Source organism: Herpailurus yagouaroundi, unplaced genomic scaffold (genome assembly GCF_014898765.1).
Source record: "Herpailurus yagouaroundi ecotype Mexico unplaced genomic scaffold, PumYag 210, whole genome shotgun sequence".
Classification (NCBI taxonomy): domain Eukaryota; kingdom Metazoa; phylum Chordata; class Mammalia; order Carnivora; family Felidae; genus Herpailurus; species Herpailurus yagouaroundi.
Genome location: NW_024412441.1, coordinates 5,925,323 through 5,951,656, shown reverse-complemented (window position 1 = coordinate 5,951,656; position 26,334 = coordinate 5,925,323). Strand labels below are relative to the sequence as shown.

Here is a 26,334-nt window from a genome sequence, read left to right as displayed (position 1 = left end):
GAACACAGTCCATCCAGCCCCTCCGCTTTTGCAAGCCAGACTCGGGGGCTCTGCTTGGCCGGCGGGCTGCCCCTCCGCCCGGGCTCCCTCCCGCCAGTCCATGTAGCGCGCACTGCCTCTCTGCCCTTCCTACCCTCTTCCGTGGGCCTCTCGTCTGCACTTGGCTCCGGAGAATCTGTTCTGCTAGTCTTCTGGCGGTTTTCTGGGTTATTTAGGCAGGTGTGGGTGGAATCTAAGTGATCAGCAGGACGTGGTGAGCCCAGCGTCCTCCTACGCCACCATCTTCCTCAAGTCTTTAGAACTAACTTCCATTTATAGGAAAGATGGGAAATAGAATAACAAATAAAGTAATACCTTAAGATCAAATAGCAGTCAGACAAATCTAGCAGGTGGAACATTTTTGGTAACAACCACCCAGTCCAACGAGTCAATAGAGAGAGAAAAAAAGGTGAGGGGGGAGGCATACTCTAGATACGGAGATACAATAACCAAACAGAACACACAAACCTTGTTTAGATCCTAATTAGAACAAATCAACTATAAAAAGGTATTTTTAAGCAGTTGGTGAAATTTGAATATGGAGTGTATATTAGATGATACTGAGGAATTATTATTTTTAAAAGTAAAATAAAGTAAAAGATACAGCTGTGTCTTCACTGAAGCTGTAATTTTGATAGCAGAGACCATACACAAAGTAGGTATTCAGTATGTGTTATTGATTCTGATGTTGAATCTATCTTGCTTGGTATTTCAAATTTACGCAAAAGGTCAAAAAGTACTGGGGAATCATTTGTACCTTTGCAGAATTACAGAATTTTTGAGTTATAAATGATAAGAGGAATTATCTAGTCAAAATAAACTTATGAAGAAAAGGACACAAAGCCAGACTGTGGTAGAGCTGGTCTCGCATGCAGGGTCCTATGCCAAGAGGCTCATGTTATGCATCTCTTCAGTGCAGCCTACAGGAGGCTCCGACTGCTTCCAAACCTTTTGTAGCTCACAGCTCCACTCCTCCTCCTCCCCCCACTTGACTTCATATTCTCTCTTGCTCTTCCTCCCAACTCCATCTCTAGACATTTTGATTTATATTCACTTGACAAGTTTCGCATTCCTTGGGAAAACTGCCGCAGGTAATGCTAAACAGAGGAGGAACAATAATGAGTGGAGGAAAAACATTTTAAAATAAAAGCAAAATTAACAGTAACAACAACAGCTGCTGTTCCAAGCATTTTCCACATTTAAGTTCCTACTTCATCCTCCTGGCTTTCAGGGATACTTTTTTCCCCTAAGTTCTGTCAATGGACACACAATAGCTTTCTATCAATTATACAAGTCTCAAAGAAAAAAGGTTTCATTGGTATATTAAAAATCAATGCTGCTAAAAATAAACAAAATTCAAAATTTTTTTAAAAATAAAAAATCAATGCTGCTGAAATGCCTTTTCTCTTTCCCTTTCTTTTTTCCATCCTTCATCTTTTCTTTTCAAAAAATCACAGCTAATGTGATGGCCAGAAATCAAAATATTATTAGTTACTATAAGCCTTTTAGTAATACGTTGCTTTTTAAATTATGTACATATATTACTTTAAAAAATATTGTTTTAGAAAACTGAATTATAATTATGCTTTACTGTGTTTAGCAATATATGGAAAAACTGAGAACGCAGCCAGTACCCTCTGGATTTATAAGATAAGCCAAGAAACCCTAGCATAGACAGATCACTTACTTTAGGAATAAGGTATGTCAGTATTATCAAATACACCAAAGAAGGATAATTATACAAATAAAGACAGATAGATATGTGGGATTTAGTAAGTTTAAGCCAAGCAGAGGAACATATATTTCTGGGACCTATTACATAGAAATAACAGTTACCTTCTGCAAAATTCCTCTATTATGTTATATACTTCTATTATACACACATATCACTAACCTTCATGACAAACCTTTGGAGGAGTATTACCGCCCGTATTTCACAAAGATGAAGAGGTAAGACCAGAATTTAAATACGAGGCTACCTGATTCCAAGTTCATATTCTTTCAACTATAGAGTAAAAAAACAGACATTCAATTTAAATTTAGGAGGGGAAAGAAGCTTGACTTTTTACTCCTACTCCATCTCATAGCAGCTCACTGTTATCAAGTTCCATGATCAAGGCTGACATTTAGCTGCTATGCTCTGCCATGGCATAAGGGCTGAAAGCTGTTAAGATTAGCTGGGGATCTGTTCTGTTTGACTCATGGTGTCCGTGCCATGTGGATCACTAAATATGTTGAATATCCTACCCGTCCATGACACAACCTGAGTATTCCAACAAATACTTACTCGGACATTTGAAATCATCCCAAACCACCTATGACATATGTTCCATACCTACAGGTATCTCAGGTCTACATCCATGCAAAATTTGGCTGGTCTTCTCTCCAGGTAAGAACATGCTAGGATTCCCAACTTTTAGAGTAGAAGCCTAACATTTGCCATTTACATTGACCAAAGCATGGGGCACATCTTTAAGTCAGTAGCACAAAATTACTATACTTAGGATTTCACCAGTGAGTCCAACCTCAAAATGACATCCTGTCTTTCTTGTTAAAAATCAGGCTCATAGCATTCAATATTTGGGAAATTAGTCTGACAGGATATTACCCACACCTTCCCCAGTTCTTACTATGAAATGTGATCACCAGAAAAGAATATATCTAGATGTTAGCTTATGCCCTTAGATAGAAGTATATACCTAAACTGAGTTACATTCTTGGATTTTATCAAGATTCAATGTAAGAAATGACCATATGGAGAAAAAGAAAGCAATAGTCTAAATGTTTCAAGGACAAATCTAAATGTCAACATAATAAGAGCAGCATGATTTCTGAGAGCTTCACACTTTGGATTTATTTATAAGTTAGTTATGCCAAAATCAGTTTGTCCAACCAACACACATAAAATGTTATACAAGCTCCCTCAACTGGTTAAGATGTAGCACTACCAAAAAACATGTTCCATTAAGTTGACTGTATCATCTTCTTGAGAAATTTCTGTAACTCCAGCCTGAGATCGAAGAATGGACATGATGTCACGAGATAATTTGTCAAAGCCATTCTGTAAACATATATTTGCTACTTCTTGCCAGTTTTCTAATGAGCAAAATGGATCATTTATCATAAGATGTTCGACTATACCTAAGGAAAAAAATTATAATATTATAGTATGTCACCTATTCTTATTTGAAAATCCATATTTAGCAATTCTTCAAAAATAGAAAGGGGTATCATTTCAACTCACTTACTATTAAACCTGATTCCTATAAGTTTAATGTGGAGCGCTTCATCCAACTCATGGTAAGTAATCAAGTGTTAGTTTCTTCTGCTTTTTCATGAACCTTTTCATGCCTCACTTCAACCCTCTACCATGTCTCACATTCCCACACCTTTACTCATCTCCTTCTTGGTAAGGCTAGCAGATATTGAAAGTTACAAGGAAGGGAGCTTAGAAAATGAAGAATGAGGGCTCAGCCTTATTCAGAGTCTACAAGGTACCATTAGACACTATCATGTAATTGAGGGCTTACAGGTCTAGTTTTCATTATCCTTCAAATTCTTTTATAAATTCCCTAGTAGTGCTGACCCAAGTGCTTAAAAACCTCTTCGGTAAGCCCTCCATCTTATCTCTGATAGAGAGAGACCTCTTAATGATGGGGCTTCTGTAACAAATATTTTTTCTAAGGATATAAAAGAATGAGTTTATTAAATAAAACTAAGGAGATTATTTGCTTTTGAAAATCAATTACAGTGACCCCCTTGGAATATATTTATTTAGGGAACTCATTTCTTATATATTACCTGCATTACTTATGATACTTAATGAAAGATCTTTTTAAAACATTGTCATCACTATTATTTTATTTCTACCATAACTCTGTCAAATGAAATAATTTAGTTGATATCTATAATTTCAAAATTATCTTCCCAAATATGTTTTAATGTAATCTGCTATTCATTCTTAAACCCCATGTAGTAATTTAAAATCAAATTGTCTGCTCAAGTTCCTATATTAGAGAAAGGAAAGAAAAAATGAGATTTCATTAGTAATTCTTGACCCTACTACAGAGTTATGTTCAGAGTAAATATCATATGTAAATGACACGTACATATATATTTAGTTTAAGATTAAAATATAGAAAGATTATTTCCAAGGGCACCTGGGTGGCTCAGTAGGTTAAGTGTCCAGTGCTTAATTTTGGCTTAGGTCATGATCTCATGGTTTGTGAGTTCAAGCCCCTTGTTGGGCTCTGCACTAAGAGCACAGAGCCTGCTTGGGATTCTCTCTCCTCCCCTGCTTACAGTCTCTCTCTCTCAAAATAAATACTTTTTTAAAAAAGATTATGTCTAAATAACACTTAAAATATATAAAAAGTTATTAAATATAAATATTTATTAATATACGTAAAGTTTTTAGAGTAGCGTTAGCTAATATAATTATTAAAATGTTCCCCTAAATCTTCACAAAGATTCTCTCTTCTTTGTAATTCCCTCAAGAAATAAATACTATTGGGGCACCTGGGTGGCTCAGTTGATTGGGCGTCCTACTTTGGCTCAGGTCATGATCTTGCAGTTCATGAGTTCTAGCCCCACATCGGGCTCTATGCTGACAGCACAGAGCCTGGAGCCTGTTTCAGATTCTGTGTCTCCCTCTCTCTCTACCCCTTCCCCACTCACACTCTGTCTCTCTCTCTCTCAAAAATAAATAAACATTAGAAAATTTAAAAAAATACTATTGTTAACAGACTATTATTGACATGGTAGTCTTTACATTTATAAACTCCTAAAGTCAATTCCTGCCAAGAAGGAATTCTTAGGAAGAATGAGTTAACTCAAACATAATAATCTTGAACCTTTCCCTAAATAACCCAATACTTTTTCTTCTACAACAACATTTTACTATACTTACCTTTCCCACCTTTACTTATCTCTTGAAGTAGCTTAATGCCAACTTTTTTCATATCTACAGAGAACAGATGAAGTATAGCAAGACCAAAAGATAAAGATGGTGGTTTCCCGTTCCATTCTCTAGTGAGACACTGAATTAATTCAGTGTGAGGACATAACTTGATTAGGTCCATCAGGTCATCTGAAAGCAAAATTCAAAAACTATGTCTCAACATCCTAATATGATACATCACCTACAAACTGGGACCAGCTAATATCTATACCTGCCAATCAACATTTCTTTTTCCAATCCTTCCAAAGCCCTCAGTGAACTCAACACTACTATCTCCAATCAAGAAGAAAAAAAATCATGCTCAGCATAGCAAAAAATGAAAGAAAACTACTTATAGCAAGGACTACCAGGAAAACAAATTATCAAAGAACTGTGGTAGAATAGAAATAATTAGATTGGCAATCAGGAAATCTGATCTAACCACAATTCCATCAGTCCCTTATTCTTTTGGATCCCAGTTTATGCATCTTAAAAGTGCTAGCATTAGGGCTCCTGGGTGGCTCAGTTGGTTAAGTATTGGACTTTAGCTCGGGTCATGATCTCACGGTTTTTGAGCTCGAGCCCCACATCGGGCTCTCTGCTGTTAGCTCAGAACCCACTTCAGATCCTGTCCCCCTCTTTCTCTGCCCCTTCCCTGCTCTCTCTCTCTCAAAAATAAATGAACATTAAAAAAAGAAAGTGTTAGCATATCCAATTTCTAAGGTTCCATCTAACAATATTATCTATATCTTGTTGTTCATATTTGGGCCAACTTCTAGTGAGTATAATTTCTTTCTTCCTGTGCCTTGCACAGAAAAAGGGGCTCAGTAATTTTTTTCCTAAAAATATTATTTTATAAACTCAAAAATGAAGACTTTAAGAAGCCATTAGCCTGTTCAAGTAGCTAGTAGCTGAGCCATATGAAGTTGCCTACATTTGACCATGCTTTACTACAAAAAAGGATATTTCATATGGTTTAATATATTAGATAACTACTGAGTTGATACTACAATTATGATTTACATTTAAAAAAAATTTTTTTAATGTTTGTTTATTCTTGAGGGAGAGACAGAGTGTGAGTGGGGGAGGGGCAGAGAGCGAGGGGGAGACACAGAATCTGAAGCAGGCTCCAGGCTCCGAGTTGTCAGCACAGAGACCCATGCGGGGCTCGAACTCACAAACCGTGAGATCATGACCTGAGGTGAAGTCGGACGCTTAACCGACTGAGCCACTCAGGCACCCCCATGATTTACATTCTTAAATTTATAAACTTTGTGTTAACTAAAGTTTTTCAAGTAAAAAATTTACTTTCTCAGGGTGCCTGGATGACTCAGTGGGTTAAGCATCTGACTTTGTCTGAGGTCATGATCTCATGGCTCATGGGTGCAAGCCCTGCATGGGGCTCTGTGCTGACAGCTCAGAGCCTGGAGCTTGCTTTGGATTCTGTGTGTCCTTCTCACTCTGCCCCTCCTCCCCAGCCCACACTCTGTCTGTCCCTCTCTCTCTCAAAAATTAACATTAAGCATTAAAAAAAAATTTTTGTTTTTAATATTATTCTTTGGTCACAACAGAGGTAGTATTCAGAATAATTCCTGAAAGCCTTTTAAGAACTACCATAAACATAATTTGCAATTTTTTGACTGATAATATAAGATAATCTAGTGTTTATTAAACACATATTTACTGTACTAGGAACTTACATATATCAAATCACTGCATTTAATATTCAGTATAAGTGAGATATTATTATTCTCACATTAAAAGTGAGGAAACAGGCTTAGAGAAGTTAATTTTCCCAGAATTATACACATGATATAAAGGAGAACGAAGTTCATCTAATCCACCCAAGTCCATGACCTTCCAATCTTTAGCGATGCTCCTCCAAAACAGTAAGTATATGTGTGATGCACTGTATGTATGTACATATACACACACATGCACATACACACATAAATAAAAGAGAGATAAATGATAAAAGAATAAGCAAGGAATAGCAGAATATAATTCTGTATCAATAAAGTCAAACAATTTTTTTTTAATTTCCCTAGAGAAGAGGTAGAAGAAGTTTATGATTTGGGTCACTCAAACTGGCCTTCACTAAGGTGAAGCTATTTATATAGCATCCCCCAGCCACCAGCATTTTGTAACTCACACATTTTGCTGTTTCATTCAATCAGGCATTCAAATTTCCCTCTCCTTGAATTGATTAATTAACCACTATTTACTTAAGTATGTACAAGATATGGCCTCTGACTAGTTCAAAGGAACACAAATTCAAATCCTATGACCTTTCTCCTCTGCTTACCATGGTTTGGAATCCATTTCGTCATTTCTTAGTTTGACAGGTTATTAATCAATTTTTATCTCATGGATGTTCTTGGGGTTTTTCTCCAAATTTTTATTTACATTCTACTTAGCTAACATACAGTGAAATATTGGTTTCAGGAATAGAATTCAGTGATTCATCATTTGCATACAACACCCAGTGCTCATTCTAACAAGTGCTCTCCCTAGTACCCATCACCCATCTAGCTCATCCCCCCCCCCGCCATCACCCTTCAGTTTGTTCTCTATCATTAAGTCTCTCATGGTTTCTCTCCCTCCCATATGTTCATCTGTTTTGTTTCTTAAATTCCACATATGAGTGAAATCATATGGTATTTGTCTTTCTCTGACTGACTTATTTCTTTAGCATAATACATTTTAGCTCTATCCATGTCATTGCAAATGACAAGATTTCATTCTTTTGGATGACTAATATTCCATTGTGTATATATATCACATCTTTATCCATTCATCATCAGTCTGGACATTTGGGTTCTCTCCATAGCTTGGCTATTGTTGACAATGCTACAATAAACACCAGGGTGCATATATCCCTTCAAATTTGTATTTTTTTTATCCTTTGGGTAAATACCTAGCAGTGCAATCGCTAGATCATAGGGTAGTTCTATTTTTAACTTTTTTTTTTTAAGTTTATTAATTTATTTTGAGAGAGAGACAGTATGTGTGTGTGAGCAGGGGATGGGCAGGGAGAGAGGGAGAGAGAGAATACCATGCAGGTTTTGTGCTGTCAGTGCAGAGCCCAATGCAGGGCTTGAACTCACGAACTGTGAGATCATGACCTGAGCTGAAACCAAGAGTTGACGCTTAATCGACTGAGCCAGATGTCCCTATTTTTAACTTTTTGAGAAATCTCCATACTGTTCTCCAAAGTGGCTGCAGCCATTTGCATTCCCACCAACATTGCAAGAGGGTTCCCCTTTCATGGATATTGTTTTAATATGATTATAAAGGCCGATATGCCAAGTGTGATAGATGTTTAACTCACGAACATCTAGAACAGTGGTTCTCAAAATATGGTCTAGGGTTTATAAAGTCAAAACTATGTTCATAAAAATACTAAGCTGTTATTTGCCTTTTTCATTCCCATTCTCTCACAAATATATAGTGGTGTTTTCCAAAGACTATATGACATGTAGTCTTACAACAGACTGAATACAGGAGCAGATATAGGAAGCCAGCTATCTTATAGTAATCCAGATATTGTAGGGATTTGCAAAAATGTAGAAAATGCAACTCTTTGCATGAAATTCCTTGGTTTTGGGAAGTTTTTTTGTTTTTTAAAGTATCTTTATTTATTTTGGAGAGAGAGCGCGTGCATGTGTGGGAGGGACAGAGAGAGGGGGAGAGAGAGAGGATCCCAAGCAGGCTCCCCACTGTCAGCACAGAGCTGGATGCGGGGCTCAAGCTCATGAAACCTTGACATGATGACTTGAACTGCAATCAAGAGTCAGACGCTTAGGGGAACCTGGGTGGCTCAGTCGGTTAAGCCTCCGACTTCGGCTCAGGTCATGATCTCGTGGTCCATGAGTTCAAGCCCCGCATCAGGCTCTGTGCTGACGGCTCAGAGCCTGGAGCCTGTTTCAGATTCGGTGTCTCCCTCTCTCTCTGACCCTCCCCCGTTCATGCTCTGTCTCTCTCTGTCTCAAAAATAAATAAACGTTAACAAAAAATTAAAAAAAAAAAAGAGTCAGACACTTAACCGACTGCACCACCCAGGTGCCCCAAGGAAAAGTTATTTCTTATAAAAAATATTTTATTATGATAACATGTGATGGGTTTATTGTTGTTTTCTTTAAATGAATAAATATTTTAAAATTTTGTTTTAATTTCTAATAGGATAAATATCAACAGATATAACCTATGTAAATATAAGCTCTTTGGGATGTTCAGTGCTTTTTTAAAAGTGTAAAAGAGGGGTGCATGGGTGGCTCCGTTGCTTAAACATCCAACTTCAGTTCAGGTCATGATCTCACAGTTTGTGAGTTCAAACCCCTCACCAGGCTTTCTGCTCTCAGTGCCAGAGCCCACTTCGAATCCTATTGTCTCCCTTTTGCTGTCCTTCCCCTCCTCACTCACTCACTCTCTCTCTCTTTCAAAAATAAATAAACATAATAAATAAATAAGTAAATAAAAGAAACCTGAGACCAAAAAGTTTGAGAGCTTCACATCTAGAATAACCCAATTTCCACTTAAGTATATTCACTTGTTTAATGATAATGGGGAAGGTGAACAAACAAATCATTTCAGGTTTCATTCTAAATATTATTGGGGGGTGGAATAATTTTTATTTCTAAAACAGATGCTCCTTTAGTCAGATTTATGCTTTTGGAACAAAACTTTCTTATAATTTTTGTTTTTGTTTTGTTGTGGTTTTGGTTTTTGTTTTTTAATTTGTAAATGTATAACTCATAGTCTAAATCTGAGAACATTCTTTTCTGAAAGTATAAAATTAAGTCTTTCCCTCAAGGCCCCATGATACCATGGAAAGCTGTAGTTGTTTCCCATTAAAAAGTAAAATAAGCAAAGCAATTTTTCAGGGTTTCTACTTTTTCTCAAGTTATTATTTTCATCTTATGATGTGCTAAATAAATTCTGAGGATAAATATCAAGGTTCTAATTATAGAGAGTGTCATTACTTCTTAAATTATTATGATAACATATAATTATTTTAGATTATAATGCAGGAGCAGAACAATACAATAATAAGTCAATCACATTTCTATGCATTTATGCAAGGCAAATTTTGCAAGCAAAACAGAAACTTCATTCACATTTCAGTCAATATAAATTCTAGAGTAATCATTTCTTACCTGTGCAAAAATAATACTTAAAACAGAAACTGAACCTGTATACTTAGATAATAAAAATAAAATAGCTAATTCATTCAATAAATATTGAGTAGTACCTACTATGCCAGATTCTATCCTGTTGCGGTGTGTACGTAGGCAAATTACTTACCTCTTTGAGCCTTAGTTAGCCTCTCTGTGGAAAGTTTTTTTTTAAATCTATAAAATAGGGATAATAACAAAACCTACTTTATAGTTAATGTAAGTATTAAGTAAGATAATGCAAGTAAAAAGCCAAACTATAATATCAAGTGTGCTGTTAATATAACAAATGAAGAAATTCATAACTTTAAAAAATAGATGCTAAGTAAAATTAAATTTATTGTTTGAAAATAATCAGATTCAACTGCCATAAATGATCCTCTTTCCCGGAAAAATATGACCTAGAAGTGCTGTAGTTTGTCTTATTTGCAACTTCTTAGAATTGGGGTACAGAGCCTGCAAATAAGAATTCAGACATAGACCTGGGATATGGGAGAGGTCAGGCTGCCTGTACACGTAGGTTAGTGCTGAACTAGATTCATAAGAGATCAGCTCATTCAACTATAGTTACCCTAAGGTTGACAATGCTCTCAGATCACTGCCTACTTGTAACCTAAGTGTTTCAAAATTTTGAAATGAACATTATTTTACTAGTTCTTCGTTTTTAATGCTCATATCATAGTTTACATACACTCATATGTAACAAATAAGTGCAGCTATTTAAAAAAATTCTCTAAGTAGCATGGTCTAAAATATCTGCAAAATAAACTGTGTACTTCAGAGGGAGAGAAGCAGAGACACCCAGACATCTACCTTCTTGAAGGCTGCCAGGTCGTCCCCTCAGGACAGCCTGAGGCTGTCCCTCATGCCTCTGCCAGACATGGGAGAAAAACAAGATCTCAGCAACAACTGACCTTAAGGCAAAGACCACTCTGACTGGGCTGGCCACAGCTACCCAGGACCCTCCATTAGCACCAAGGACTTGGTGAACTTCACTCCCTCAGCTCAGTGTTCCCTCTGTGGATCTCAGCATCTCCACTTGTACGACAGGCCTAGCAATGACTACCTGATGGGACTACTGTGAGGACTGGCTAGAAGGGTGTGAGAACACATCTAGACTCTGGCACATAGTAGGTTCTCAATAAAAGCTAGGTTTTTGTTAAAAACAGACAGACAAAAATTGTATGTTTCAGGATTCCACAGTTTACTAAACGTTTATGTAGTGAAGAAATACTAATGTATTTGAATGTCTAGCATGAAAGTCAATCAGTTCTAGCTTAACTGTTTTCACCAAAAATTATAAAAATCTACTTATTAGTATATGTAAAATAGACTTTAAAATGTAAATCCAAAATATTGCCTACTCTCATGTGTGATCTTACCAGTAAAGTCTAGAATTCGAATACATACCAATAAGTAGGCTTTTTCACTTACCGGAAGTAAAGTCCTTGAACTGTTGTATGTATTCCATGGCCCCATGAATCTGACCCTGTTTACATAGGCAAAGAAGAGCTTTCTTGTGCAGGCCACATTCAGTGTAGATCATCTGAGCTAAAGCCAGGCACTTGGCCTTGTTATAGGTATCCTGCTCCCCATAATCATAAATGACATCCCCAGCCTCCTCAGAAAATGTGAGCCTAGAGCAAGCAGATCAATAGGTATACTTTAGAGAGCTCATGGTGAGTGGATGAGAGTAAAATATTTTAAAATTCAGCACAGTAGAATTGGATTTTCCATGGTCTGTAAGAATTACAAGTTAATAGACAATTGATGTAGGAGAAATTAAACATATCCAAGATTTAACAAAAACAAAAATAATCACATATTCTTTTGTGGTGGGGGAGGGGGAGGAGACATTTTGGTGAAACTGACCTCAAGTTTTTTCAAAAATCTACAAACATGGTTAAAACTCTCCTAAAAAAGACTGGTGGAATTCAAAGTAACAAGGTAAATAAAAATTATTTTATAATTGAGGATCTCAATGTTCTCAGCAGTTATACAGATTTTAAACCCTGCAGAATGTAAGAATTCATTAAATGTTGGTTAAAGATAGTGACAACAAATTTTAGCTCAAAATTAGTGATAGATCTTGCAAGTGTTTGCAAGAAACGTGTGACATCAGTGTTATTTTCTAAATTGTTATAGAATTATAAAAAACAATAGGGGTAAAAAAGGATTTAAGATGTCCCAATTTCTCTTGTCATCACATTTTAATGCACATCTTCAAACACAACTGGAGTGAACCATCTGCACATTAACTCCACCTAGAAACAATCAGCATAGGCCAAAACACATTTGGGTATAATTTAAGATATCACTTCCAATCACTGGTTGTACGGACATTGTGCTTTAGTTTTATTTTAAATTAATAGCTACAGAGTAACAGTAATCACATAATATTGATATCTGTACACATGTATCAAAATACCAGTAACATTCAAATAAAATCCTGAAATCCCTATAAAATGTGTTTAGTGAAAATTCAGTAAATAAAGCCTGCCATGTTTATTGGGGCGGCCAAAGAGAAGTGTGTCTGAAATCAAAAGGCAGCTTCTAAGTATAAATCAATTATTTAATAAGCAATTTACCTAACTTTTACATTTTAGTACCAAAACATGGGTTTTGGTAGCTATAGCCACGATGTTTCTGAAGGCTGAACAAGGAATTATTTCAGACATTTTAGTGACTGTATAACCAGAGCAAGATGATAATACCAGTATTATAGTATTTCTTTCTCTTATTAATACCATTATTTTATTTTTGTAAGAGGTCATCACTAACATGATGTGGTTCCACCTGAGAAAAGGCCAGAGCTGAGGACTAAGGTTGATTTGTCCTGGTTTGTCATTTTCCAAAAGGATGATGTATGATTTAAAATATATATATATATTGAAAGGGAGGAAGAGGGGGCGCCTGGGTGGCTCAGTCGGTTGGGCGTCATACTTCAGCTCAGGTCGTCATCTCGCAGTCCGTGAGTTCGAGCCCCGCGTTGGGCTCTGTGCTGACAGCTCGGAGCCTGGAGCCTGTTTCGGATTTTGTGTCTCCCTCTCTCTGACCCTCCCCCGTTCATGCTTTGTCTCTCTCTGTCTCAAAAATAAATAAAGGTTAAAAAAAAAGAAAGGGAGGAAGAGGGTCAAGCCCCAAAAGAATGGAACTGGCCCTGAAGGAAAAAGGGGGAAAAAAAACAGAGATTCTAGCCCTGGGGAAAGGGAGGTAGTCAAGCACCCTGTACCCAACTGGAAAATGAGCCTGGGAACCTCTGTCCCTGTTTTGCCCCTAATCACCTCATTACATCCCTCTTTCTGTTTTCTCAAAGTCTCCTTCTTGGCTCTCCCATCCCTACTTCCAATTCTAAGAAGACTTCTGAAAGTGGATCTCTAGACTGGCTCTGGAGAATATATATGACTAGTAAATAAATTTTTAAAAATGTGCTTAACTCCATTAGTAAACTAAGGTATATTTGATTATAAACCAGATTATAGATTTTTTTTTAATGTTTATTTATTTTAAATAGAGAGAGAGAAGACACAAGTTGGGGAAGGGCAGAGAGAGAGTGGGAGACACAAAATCCAAAGCAAGCAGACTCCAGGCTCTGAGCTGTCAGCACAGAGCCCAAAGTGGGGCTTGAACCCACAAACCTTGAGATCATGACCTGAGCCAAAGTCAGACATTCAACTGACTGAGCCACCCAGGCACCCCAGATTGTAGATTTTTTTAAGCCAAAATAAAGGTAATATACAATCACTAAATCTATGCATCATATTTATTTACTGTTATTTTGTAGGATTGGGTTTGTCAAGTTAATATTTCAGAGGATATTTTCCTCTTCTGGGAGCAATATCTGCAATTTAGAGAGCCAATGCCAACAAAACATTTCTTAAGTTTAGGCTTTCTGAGTCAAGTGATTAGACTTTCCCCAGGTAAGATTGACGAAGAGAGCCAAGATTAGTCTATAATCCAGGCTGTTTTATGGCTGGCTCTGTGCAGGGCTTCAAGGAAAGAACTGTAGAACTTTTTAAGGTAGCCATATGGTAGAGGCCAGGTCACTGGAGTCAGAGACCAGAGGAAAGAGGCTAAGAATAAAGAATGTGAATTACCTTCAGTATTCTGTTATATCATTTCAGGATCCTTAAGAGTGGTGGTATTTTCCAAATTTATGCAGTCAAGGAATTGCAGAAGAATTTAAATTCTTATAATTAAGAGGTAGAACTGGCCAAGAACAATCAGTATATGTGGGGAAATTAATCTTGTCTTATGTGTCTCTGCACCAGACAACAGGTGTTAATCAACATGCACTTTCTAATCGTGTTCTCATGTCTGAACCATTTCCAGTGCTCCCTGACAAGTACTTTCTGTAGAGGGCGTAGAAGGTGGGACCAGGTAGAAAAAGAAAGAGGCAAAGGGTAAAAAGAGGGGTATATGTACGAAGAAGTTTCCTAAAACAGAATTAACTATTACGTGAACAGTAAGTGAAGGCCATAACAAGAGGGGGTGGGAAAAAGATACTTTACACTGGTAAACAATAGTGCCATCAATCTAGGACAGTTTAGGACTCCCCAGTGTCATGCAGGGGAAATGGTGAATTTGGAATGGGTGGCAGTAGGCACTAGTATGCAAACTTGCCATTTTTAAGTCTGGGACATTTAGAAATCATGAATTTGTTATTTAGGGAGTGCTTACATTAGTCCTTCCATCTCCCTTATGATACACTTCTTAAATATGAGAACTGTAACTACTCTCTAATATGTAGCCTACATCTGTATGTATCCAGAACCAAGCAAGCATAGTCTTTAGACTGAAAAATAAGCAGGCTGTGGCTACCAGACAGATGACAGGAGTTTCCTCACTCTACCTTCCAATACTCACAGCCCAACCCATGTCCACCAGACCCAGCAAAAGTAGCTTGATCTTCATAAATAGGCAGACACTGTTTTAGTCCCCTTTACTGGACCAGTGACTCTTCCCCAGCTGACTCCTAACAGCTCACAGCTGTTGCCTTCCCCAGAGAACAGCCTTCCCCAGCTGTTGCCCTAAGCTGACTAGCTACCTTGCCCAGAAAATTATGCTTATCTTTCAACCCCCCAGTAGTGTAGAGCTGACAACTGATTAGTAAGGAATACAAAAGGTCAGTACCATAATTCACAAAGAAGCAAGTCTGGCAGGATTTATGTTCCATAGTCCTCCCCCTGTAATACTAGCTAATACTAGATTTTAACCTGAGTTCACATCGTAGCTTGGTTCTTTCCGCTTCCCTATCCCATCTCACTTCTTCACTTATAATATTTCTCGAGGAGTAGTCTATCAGTAAATGTTATGCACTCAAATCCAATTATCACGCTCTCTTTAAGGGAATAGGGAACCTGAGGGCCAAACATATTCCTCTCTGCCTTGTTATGTAACAACAATCTTACCTTTTCATGATAACCAAAGTTGACTATGACTCACAGAACCTAAATTTGCAGGCATGAGAATTTTATGTGTCATCCTGACTGGCTCATAGAGTGCCCAGATATTTAGTCATGTATTATTCTCTGTGAGTCCGTGAGGATGTATTTGAAAGAGAGTAACATTTGAATCAGTAGACTGAATAAAGCAGATTGCTGTGAATGTGGATAGCTCTCATCCCATCAGTTGATGGCCTGGAGGGTACAAAAAAGGCTGACCCTCTTTCATATAAAGCAGAACTCCTCCTGCCTGATCGCTTAGCTGGGACATCAGTCTTTTCCTACCTTTGGACTCAAAAAGAAACATTGGCTCTTCTTGGGTCTTGAGCAGCCTGAAACTTACACCATTGGCAGTTCTCTTGGGTCTCTAGCTTGCTGACTATGGATCTTAAGACTTATCAGCCTCCATATTCACAGGAGCCAATTTTTTCATGGGTGTGTGTATGTATATATATCCTATTGATTGTTTCTCTAGAGAACCTTGATTCCACCAAGTGGGTTACTGGGGAATCAGCTGAGCAGAGCCACTCTTTTATCTCCCAGACCCAAGTATTCTACGTACTGGAGATATACCATACAATCATCACTAGTTTAAAGTGTACATTCCATCCTGAAGGATGTTACTATGTCTTCAAAAGATGGAGCGACAAGCTGGCATCACCTGGACACAACCTGAACCATTCATGAACCAAGTTTGGGTTTTTTTCTTCCTTGCCTGCTGGTCTTAGGTCACCCCCACCCCCGCATGAGGCTTTAGGTGTGAGCTGTGGAAGTTGTGTTGGTCAGTTGGTGGTAGTTGACATGAGTTCTGGGCCACCTATTCCTGAAGCTAACTTGTGTACTCTGGATCTGCTTGAGCACTATCTTCACTGTACCTGATTTTAGATGGACTCTCTGAGCCCACCTGACCTCATGACTTGGTGTTTCTGTCAGAATCCAGTTCATGATGAGCTGTTCTAATTCTAAGGTCATTGGTGTTCCCTGGATAAACACTCCAACTTTAGCAGGACTCAGTAGGCACTTTTGGAATCTTAAGTGCCTACTCTGGAATCTTAAGTATATGGTTGCTTGTTACAGGTGGTAGATGATCTACTGGGATATCGCTGGGTAGTCCCGGGCCAGTTAAAAACTATTAGTGGGTAAATCAATAATCATGGTTTGATAAAGGCATGGAAACCACAATCATTCTACCAGACAAGCCATTAAGACCAATAGAATGCGAAGAATATAAAATGGATGAGAGAGGAGAAAGATGAGTAATAATTAATGTGGATGAACCTCAAAATAATTAAAGCAAAAGAGGCAGAGCAAGAAAAAAGGAATACATAATGTATAATTCCATTTATATAAAATTCTAGAAAATGAAACCTCATCTAAGGTGACAGAAAGCAGATCAGTGGTTACCTGGAAATGGTGGTGGGGGTTGGAATGAGGTTGATTATCTTGACTGTGGGGATGATTTCATGGGTGTATACATAGGTCAAAACTTGTCAAACTGTACACTATAAATACGTGCAATTTATTTTTTTTTTAATTTTTTTTTTCAACGTTTATTTATTTTTGGGACAGAGAGAGACAGAGCATGAATGGGGGAGGGGCAGAGAGAGAGGGAGACACAGAATCAGAAACAGGCTCCAGGCTCTGAGCCATCAGCCCAGAGCCCGACGCGGGGCTCGAACTCACGGACCGTGAGATCGTGACCTGGCTGAAGTCGGACGCTTAACCGACTGCGCCACCCAGGCGCCCCAATACGTGCAATTTATAATGTCAGTTATATCCCCATAATGCTTTCTAAAAACTCATCATATTGTACACTTTAAATATGTAGAGATTATTGTACATAAATTCTATCTCCATAAAGGTGTAAAAACCAAATTATAGCCCTATGGTCAATTGTCATGACAAGGGCTATATATAGTTCATTCTACTAACCCTTCTAAGTTTCCCCCAGAATTTTAACCACAGAATCCTAGAGAAGTTGTGCCTAGATGGAATGAAATTAAAGTGAGAAGAAAATACATTTGTGTTGTGCAAATGGTTGACTACAGTAGATGCTGATTTAATGTTCTGCCCGGATCCTCATTACTGAGACAGCATACCCTTCCCCTCTGGGTGCTGGCTGTCAGTGGCTCACATGTCCCTCCCTTCTGTAGCAAATTGCCCTTTGCTGATGGGAGCCACCAGGCCTAGGAAGTTATGCCCCATCCAGGCAGCCTATAGCCCTAATAGAGACTAACAGAGAGGTACAAAAGACTGATCCCTTGCCTCAAAGGGGGCAGCTCTTTGGTGTGGTTTATGCTCCAGAGCCATCCCTCTACAAATAAGACCAAGATTAGAACTTGCCTAAGATCACAACCTTTCTTGTCTTCCCGAACATACACACACTCTTTCCTATTTTGCTTCACTCACTCCCTTATAGGGTTTTCTTGAGAAGCCCGCCTTCTATCAATCATGTCTGAGGCTTTGGTTATAGGAATCCAACCTAAGGGAGCTCTAGTACAAATCTGCCTACCTATACTGAAATCCAACTCCAAGAAGCATTTCCTGCCTGTCCTTGCTGGTGTATATGTTCTTTTTTATTTTTTTTTAATGTTTATTTATGTATTTTGAAAGAGAGAGAGACAAAGAGAGGGATGGGGAGGGGCAGAGAGAAAGAGAGAGAGAATCTCAAGTAGGCTCCACACTCACCATGGAGCCCGGCACCAGGATCAATCCCATGAACCAGGATGTCATGACCTGAGCCAAGATCAAAAGAGTTGGATGCTTAATGGACTGAGCCACCCAGGCGCCCCTGGTTTATATATTCTAAATGCAACATGGGTCCACATCCATCCTGCTTATAAGTTTTCTCCTAGGTATATCCTTCACATGTAACCATAACCTCTCTGGATCCAAGTTCCTGCCTTATCCCTCTCAGTAGCATGATACTGATAAATCCTTTTCTGTCCTGACTGATGAATTCATGGGTCATGAATCATCCCATGAACCACTATTACTCAACTCCTGATCTGGGTTTATGTGACTAGGCCCCGTTACTCCATGAATGCTTAGTAAATCGTCTCTGAAGGATTAATTGTTCAGGATAATGTGCTGATAAAAAACTACTGAAATCTTGAGAACAACCTCATTAACCATATATCAAAATTAAGTCAAAAGCTTAATTTTGCTTACCTTTCCTGAGTGACCCAATTGATAACTAAATCTAAACGTTTTTCAGATAATCCACATTGGATTCCTTCCAGGGTCAGTTCTGCATCAATAGGACGTCTGCATGCATGACTTGTGCTAAAGATGGCTTCAAAAAATAAGAGTAATGGAAAAGGCTTTCCTCTAATTTTTCCAACAGCTACAGAGAGAAGAAAAGTTTTGAGTTGAATACTTTAAGTAACAGTTTGCTTTTTCTTACTTCATATTATTACTTTCATCTCTTTGCATTTTCAAAAAATTTCAGTCTACAATTAAGTACTGATAATGTTTAACTAATGCTTATGGATTAAACTTTCATTGTGGGTAATAACTAAATATTACATGCTATATGAAAACAGAGGCAGAGATTAAAATGATGTGTCTCCAACCAAGGAATGCCAAAAGTTGCCAATAGCCACCTAGAAGGTAGGAGAGAAATATGCAATGTAATCTCCCTAAGAGCCTTCACATGGAACTTTTAAAAGTTCAAAGAATATACCACCAGCAGACCACTGTAAGAGATGTTAAAAGTAGTCTTTCAAGCAGAAGGAAAATAATACCAGATAGAAATATGAATAAAGACCAGAAATGGTATATCCTATGAATGTAAGTCTTTAGAAGCATACTGCTTTATATAATACATAAAGTGGTATAACATCACATAAGGGTAGAGTATGAGAAGTAAAAGTTATGATCTATAAACCTTAAAGCAACAACCAAAATAAAACAAGGAGTTACAGCTTATAATGAGCAAAGGAGAAAAATGGAATCATGAAAAAATTCAACTAATCCAAAAGAAGGCAGAAAAAGAGGGAAAAACAGTAACAAAGAAGAGATAAGAAAAATAGAAAACAAATAAAACTCAACCATGTCAACAATCACATTAAATATAAGTGATCTAAACACTCCAATTGAAAGGCAAAGATTGTCAGAGGGTATAAAAAAGTAGAATCCAAGTATATGTTGCCTAGAAGACACTGACTTTATTTATTGGTCTGTTTATTTTTATTTCAAGTTATTATTTTAAATTCTAGTTAACACATATGGTAAAAATGGTTTCAGGTGTAGAATTTAGTGATTCATCACTTACAAATAACACCCAGTGTTCATCACAAGAAGTGCCCTCCTTAATACCCATCACCCATTTAGCCCATCCCTTGCCCACCTCCCTCCAACAACCCTCAGTTTGTTCTCTATAGTAAAGAGTCTCATGGTTTGCTTCCCTCTCTTTTTTATCCCTTCCCCCATGTTCATCTGTTTTGTTTCTTAAATTCCACATGAGTGAAATCATATGGTATTTTTCTTATTTCACTTAGCATGATACACTCTAGCTCCATCCACATCACTGCAAATGGCAAGATTCCATTCTTTTTGATAGCTGAGTAATATTCAACTGTGTATGTATATACCACATCAGTTGATGGACATTTGGGCTCTTTCCATAGTTTGGCTATTGTTGATAATGCTGTTATAAACATTGGGGTGCATGTAGAAGACAATGACTTTAAATACAAAGATACAAGTAGATCAAAAGTAAGAATATGGGAAAAAATATACCATGCTAATACTAATCAAAAGAAACATGGAGTCACATTTCTATTTTCAAAACCTACTACAAAGCTACAGTAATCAAAATAGTATGATACTGACATAGGATGGATATCTAGAGAAATATAACAGAATTAAGAGTCCAGAAATAAACTCTAAACATTTATGGTCAATTGATTTTTGACAAAGGGCCAAACAATTCAGTGGATACAGAACAGTCTTTTCAACAAATGGTGCTGGGATGACTAGATATCTATATGCAAAAGAATGAATCTGGACCATTATCTCACACCATACACAAAAATTAACTCAAAGTAGATCACAGACCTAAATGCATAAAACTCTTAGAAGAAAACACATGATCTTAAGTTAGGCAAAGATTTCTTTGATACAACAACAAAAGCACAGCCATAGAAGAGAAGAGGGTAAATTAGTCCCCATCAAAATTAAAAACTTTTGTGCTTCAAAAGCCACCATCAAGAAAGTGAAAAGAAAATCCACAGATTGGAAGAACATATTTGCACATCATCTGTCTGATATGAGATTTTTATCCAGAATATAAAAAGAACTCTCACAACTCAATAATAAAAACACAAATAACATAATTTTAAAATGGGCAAACAGTAGACATTTCTCCAAAGATAAATAAATGGCCAATAGGCACATGAAAAGATGCCAACACTGTTAGTCATTACAGATATGCAAATCAAAACCACAATCAGAGGGGCGCCTGCCTGGCTCAGTCGGTTTAGCGTCTGACTTCAGCTCAGGTCATGATCTCACACTCCGTGAGGTCAAGCCCCACGTCGGGCTCTGTGCTGACAGCTCAGAGCCTGGAGCCCGATTCAGATTCTGTGTCTCCCCCTCTCTCTGCCCCTCCCCTGCTCATGCTCTGTCTCAAAAATAAATTTAAAAAAACATTAAAAAAAATTTAAAAAAACAACACAATGAGAACATTTATCTTGATGACCATTGAGTAATACATGGGATTGTTGAATCATTATACTGCACACTCAAAATTAATATATAACAATTTTGTCAACTATATGGAATTAATTTTTTTTATTAAACAAATCCACAATAAGATACTTCACATGGTTTAGCAAGGTTATAATCAAAAAGACAGACATTAATAAGTGCTGGTTAGGATGTGAAGAAATTGAAATCCTCATATATTGTTGATAGGAATGAAAAATAGTGCAAATAGTTTAGCAGTTCCTAAAAGCGTTAACACAAAGTTACCGTAGAGCCATCCATTCCCCTCCTAGAAATTTACCCAAGAGAAATAAAAACAAATGTCTACATAAAAATTTGTACACAAATATTCATAGCTGCATTATTCATAATACCCAAAAAGTAAAAACAACCCAAGTTACTATCAACTGGCAAATGGATGAACAAAATGCAGTATATATCCTGCAATGGAATATTCATGTTCAGCAAGGACGAACCTCAAAAACATTATGCTAAGGGAAAGAAGTCAATCACAAAAAAACATGTTTTGCAAGATCCTATTAATATGAAAGGTCCAGAATAAGGAAATCCATACAGACAGCAAGTGGATTAGTGGTTACCTAGGGTTTGGAGAGGGAGCAGGGGGTAGAAAATGAGGAGTTAACGGTTCAAAATTTATTTTTGGAAGGATGAAAATGTTCTAAAATTAAGTTATGGCAATGTTACACAACTCTGTAGTTATAGTAAAATTATTCAAAAACATGGAGTTTTCTCCAGGAACACAGTAAGTTATATTAATAGGCTAAAGGTCAAAAACCACACAATCATTTCAATAAATGTAAAAAAAGTATTTAGCAAATCTAACATTCATCCCTGATAAAATTCTCACCAATCATAGAGAGGAATTTCATCAACCTTGAAAAATCTACAGCTAATATGATGAAAAGCTAAATACTTTATCTCTAAGATCAAAAACAAGGCAATAATATCTGCTCTCACCACTTCTATTCAACACTGTAATGGAAGAGCCAGTGCAATAAGGCAAGTAAAAGAAATAATAGGCATCCATATTGGAAAGGAAGAAGTAGAACTCTTTCTTAACTGATGACATGATTATCTATGTAGAAATTCTAGGAATATACAATAAAAGTATTAGAACTAATAAATAAGTTTAAAGATGTCACAGAATACATGATCAATACACAAAAGTCAATTGTATTTCTATATACTAGCAACAAACAACTTTGGAATGTGAAATAAAAATTATAATAATATAAAAAAATATAAAATATTTAAAAATAAATCTGACAAAAGATGTACAAGACCTAAACACAGATTAAAAAATCACGTAATTCTTTTTGTTCCTGTGTCCCTTACAAAACTACAAAGGCTCTATGGTAGAAACCTCTTCTGTCATTGCATTTAGGCTTTGGCTACTTTTATAAACACCAATTTAAACCTCAGACTTATAAAATTAAGTTTAATACCAAAAATGCAGAATGTCATCATTCACTTCTGCATGGTAACATGACCTCATAATCAGTTATCAAATTGTAAATAATTGTTGGAATGGTTTCTTGACTTTGAGTTCACTGAACAAAAACTATAAAATTACACTGTTACATCCACTAGGATAAAATATTGAAAACTGTGCATGCAAAAATATAAGATGGGCCATTTACACACAATTCACAATCAAGCAATCTCTGTAAATACATATGATCATATGCATTATGTATATGGCAACAAATTTTTTGTGTTCTGATAAACATGAAAGAACATTTTTTTCAAACTGTTGAATTTAAAGGTTTTTTTGGGAAATTTTTATGAAAAACAATCTGTATATATTTGACATCAAAAATTTCCATTTAAAATGAAAATAATTAGAAAAATTATCTGTATCTATAAGCTCCATTGAGTATATCTCTCCTGTATTTATACCTCCGTATTTCCTTCTGAGCGTCTCATCTTTTAAAAACACAGTTTAGTTTTAAAATAAAAGGATTTAAAAAAAAATTTTTTTTTAACATTTATTCATTTTTAAGACAGAGTGTGAGCAGGGGAGGGGCAGAGAGAGAGGGAGACACTGAATCTGAAGCAGGCTCCAGGCTCTGAGCTGTCAGCACAGAGCCTGACACAGGGCTCAAACTCAAGAACCGTGAGATATGACCTGAGCCGAAGTCAGAAGCTTAACCAACTGAGCCACCAAGGCACCCCTAAAAGGACTTTTTTAATTCTGAGCAATACTCAGTTAAGTGCCACCTGTCTAATATTGGTGAATTTCTCTTTTTTTTCTTAATATTGGTGAATTTCTCAGCATAAGATCCACATGCCTAGAAAAGTAATAAAAGTTGGCTGTTTTCCAATTTTGCTGGTAATTACACCTATTTGGGTATTAATTGCAAGCTTTGATTTCTACTAAAACTTATAACCCATACTTTGAACAGATCCAGTCAAGGGGAGAAGAGAAAAAAACCTTAGGAATGTACTAATATCACTTTTGACTTCACCAATTTCAGAACACATCCAAAGAAAGAGTACCTGGGTATTTGAAAAACGCCTTTTTTTTTTTTTCTTTTTTTAATTTTAGAGAGAGAAAGTGCAAGTGGGGGAGGGGGCAGAGAGAGAAAGAGAGAGAGAGAAAGAATCTCAAACAGCCTCCATATTCAACACAGAGCCTGATGCAGGGTCATCCTATGACCCTGGGATCAAGACCTGAACTGAAACCAAGAGTCGGACACTCAACCGATTGAGCCACCCAGGCGCCCCATGGATATCTGAAAATTTTTAAGTAAAATACTAAAATTTTCAATGTTAAAAAAAGACTTGAAAACTGAAAATTACAAAATACTGATGAAAGAAAGTTTTGAAGACTAAACAAATGGAGACATATACCAAGTTTATGGGTTCATTGAACCAAATAACCAATATTGTTCAGTGTTTATTCTCCTGAAATTGATCTATAGATTAAATGCAATCCCCAGCAAATTTTTTGTGAAGTTTACAATCTGATTCTAAATATTTAAATAGAAACATGAAAGAACCAGAATAGCCAAATTAAATTTGATAAAAACAGAGGTTAAAGTCTAACACTCTCTGTGACTTCAACACTTACTATAAAGCAATAGTAATCAAGACAGTGTAGTATTAGCATCAAGATAAACAAATAGATCAACAAAACAGATTAGACCTAAAAGTATACAGACAATTGATTTTCAACAAAGGTATGAAAGCAATTACGTGGAAAAAGTCAACTATCCGGGAACAATTGGATAGTTATAGGCCAAAAAAATACTTTGACCCATATGTTACATCACATATTAAAATTAACTCAAACTTAATCATAATGTAAACCTAAAACCATAAAATCCTTACCAAAAAAAATAATAGGAGTTAAAAGCTGAAGATTAGACACAGATTTCTTATGTGTAACACTAAAGGCATGATCCATTAAAGAAAAAAAATTAACAAATTGGATTTTAACAAAATTTAATACTTCTCTTAGGAGGCACCTAGATGGCTCACTCAGTTAAGCATACAACTCTTGATTTCTGCTCAGGTCATGATCTCACTATTCGTATGATTGAGCCCCATGTCCAGCTCTGCACTGACAGTGTAGAGCCTGCTTGGGATTTTCTCTCTCCCTCTCTCTGCCCCTCCCCTACTCCTGTTCTCTCCCTCTCTGTCTCTTTCACGTGTGCACGTGTCTCTCTCTCAAAAATAAATAAATCAACTTAAAAAAACAACTTGTCTTAAAAAGATACTTCCAAGAGACTGAACAGACAAACCACAGACTGGGAGAAAATATTTTTAAATCATCTATCTGATAAAGGATTTGTATTCACCCAATGGAATACTACTCAACAATAAAAAGGAATGAACTATTGATAGACACAACACATGGATGAATTTCAAAATAATAATGCTGAATGTACGAAGTCAGTCAAAAAGATCAAATACTATTGTAATTCCATTTATATAAAATTCTAGGAAATGCAAATTAATCTACAGTGACTGAAAGCAGACTAACAGTTGCCACTAAGGGGAAGTGGCCAGATAGAAGGAGATGGGAGGGGTGAGGATGAATCAGAGAGAGGGATAGCTGAGAGCAATGAGGGAACTTTTGGGGGATACAAATGTCAAAACTTATCAAATTGTGTACTATAAATATGTACAATGTGTTGTGTATATGTCAATTTATAACAACAAAGCTGTCTTAGGAATTAGAGCAAATTTGACAAAATATTAACATTTACTAAATCTTGGTAGTGAGTACATGGCTGTTGTATATTCCTTCATACTTTTCTGTATACTTGAAATATTTCCTCATTTAATTTAGAAAAACTAATCATATTCTTCAATGTGACAGCTAAAAAAAACTGAGTAAATGGAAGAGATAGGGCTGGAAGCCTAGCTCTTTAGTCCCCACTTCAATACTCTTTCCATTCTATCAGGGTAAAAAAATGCAATTTGCATACATACATAAGGTTCAAAGAAAAGTGCTTACCCTTAAATTTATTCACTGTCCCAATGTTTTGAAGAATTCTTCTAGGACTGTGTGCTGCAAAACAAGCTGCCTTTTCATATTCACCAAGCAACATTAATTCATTGAACCTACAACCATTGAATTTTGTTATATATTATAATAAATACTACACACAAAAAAATGATTAGAAATATCTATAACAGACTAAACACAGTAATATAGAAAAACTATAACTACGTTCATTCATTCTGAAAGATGCCCTTTCACTTCTTTCTGTAATATTCTGTCATTTTTTACAGCCTTTGAACCTTACCCTGTACTTTATTCCTATAGTACTTATTGCAAGACACAGAAAAAGGAAAAAACTTGAACTGAATTTACAATGGGCTCAGATTTTTTTCTCTCGTGTTGTCTCTAGACGAAGAGATATTGGGAAAAGAAGGGCAATCTGCTTAGAGACTCAACGTAGGGGAAATAGTAACTGAAACACAGTAGCTGCAGAACTGGAGATCAAGAGGTGAAGCTTATGTTGCTCTGCCACGAATCAGACTCCCAATGAAATAT

The 26,334-nt window shown here is 36.7% G+C and overlaps 1 protein-coding gene across 8 annotated transcripts in view; it reads right to left on the bottom strand.

Annotated features, from left to right (window-relative positions):
- Positions 1 to 695: 695 nt before the first annotated feature.
- CLHC1 (clathrin heavy chain linker domain containing 1) overlaps positions 696 to 26,334 on the bottom strand; it is a 43,018-nt gene continuing 17,379 nt past the window's right edge. For 7 of the 8 annotated variants that reach the window (XM_040453701.1, XM_040453702.1, XM_040453706.1 and 4 more), the window contains 5 exons: positions 25,792 to 25,898; positions 18,768 to 18,942; positions 11,587 to 11,789; positions 4,949 to 5,128; positions 696 to 3,180 (listed from right to left, as the gene is read on the bottom strand). In XM_040453701.1, coding sequence (XP_040309635.1) covers positions 2,984 to 3,180; positions 4,949 to 5,128; positions 11,587 to 11,789; positions 18,768 to 18,942; positions 25,792 to 25,898 — 862 coding nt within the window. In that variant the 3' untranslated portion in view covers positions 696 to 2,983. The other variant, XM_040453705.1, reaches the window with a different exon arrangement.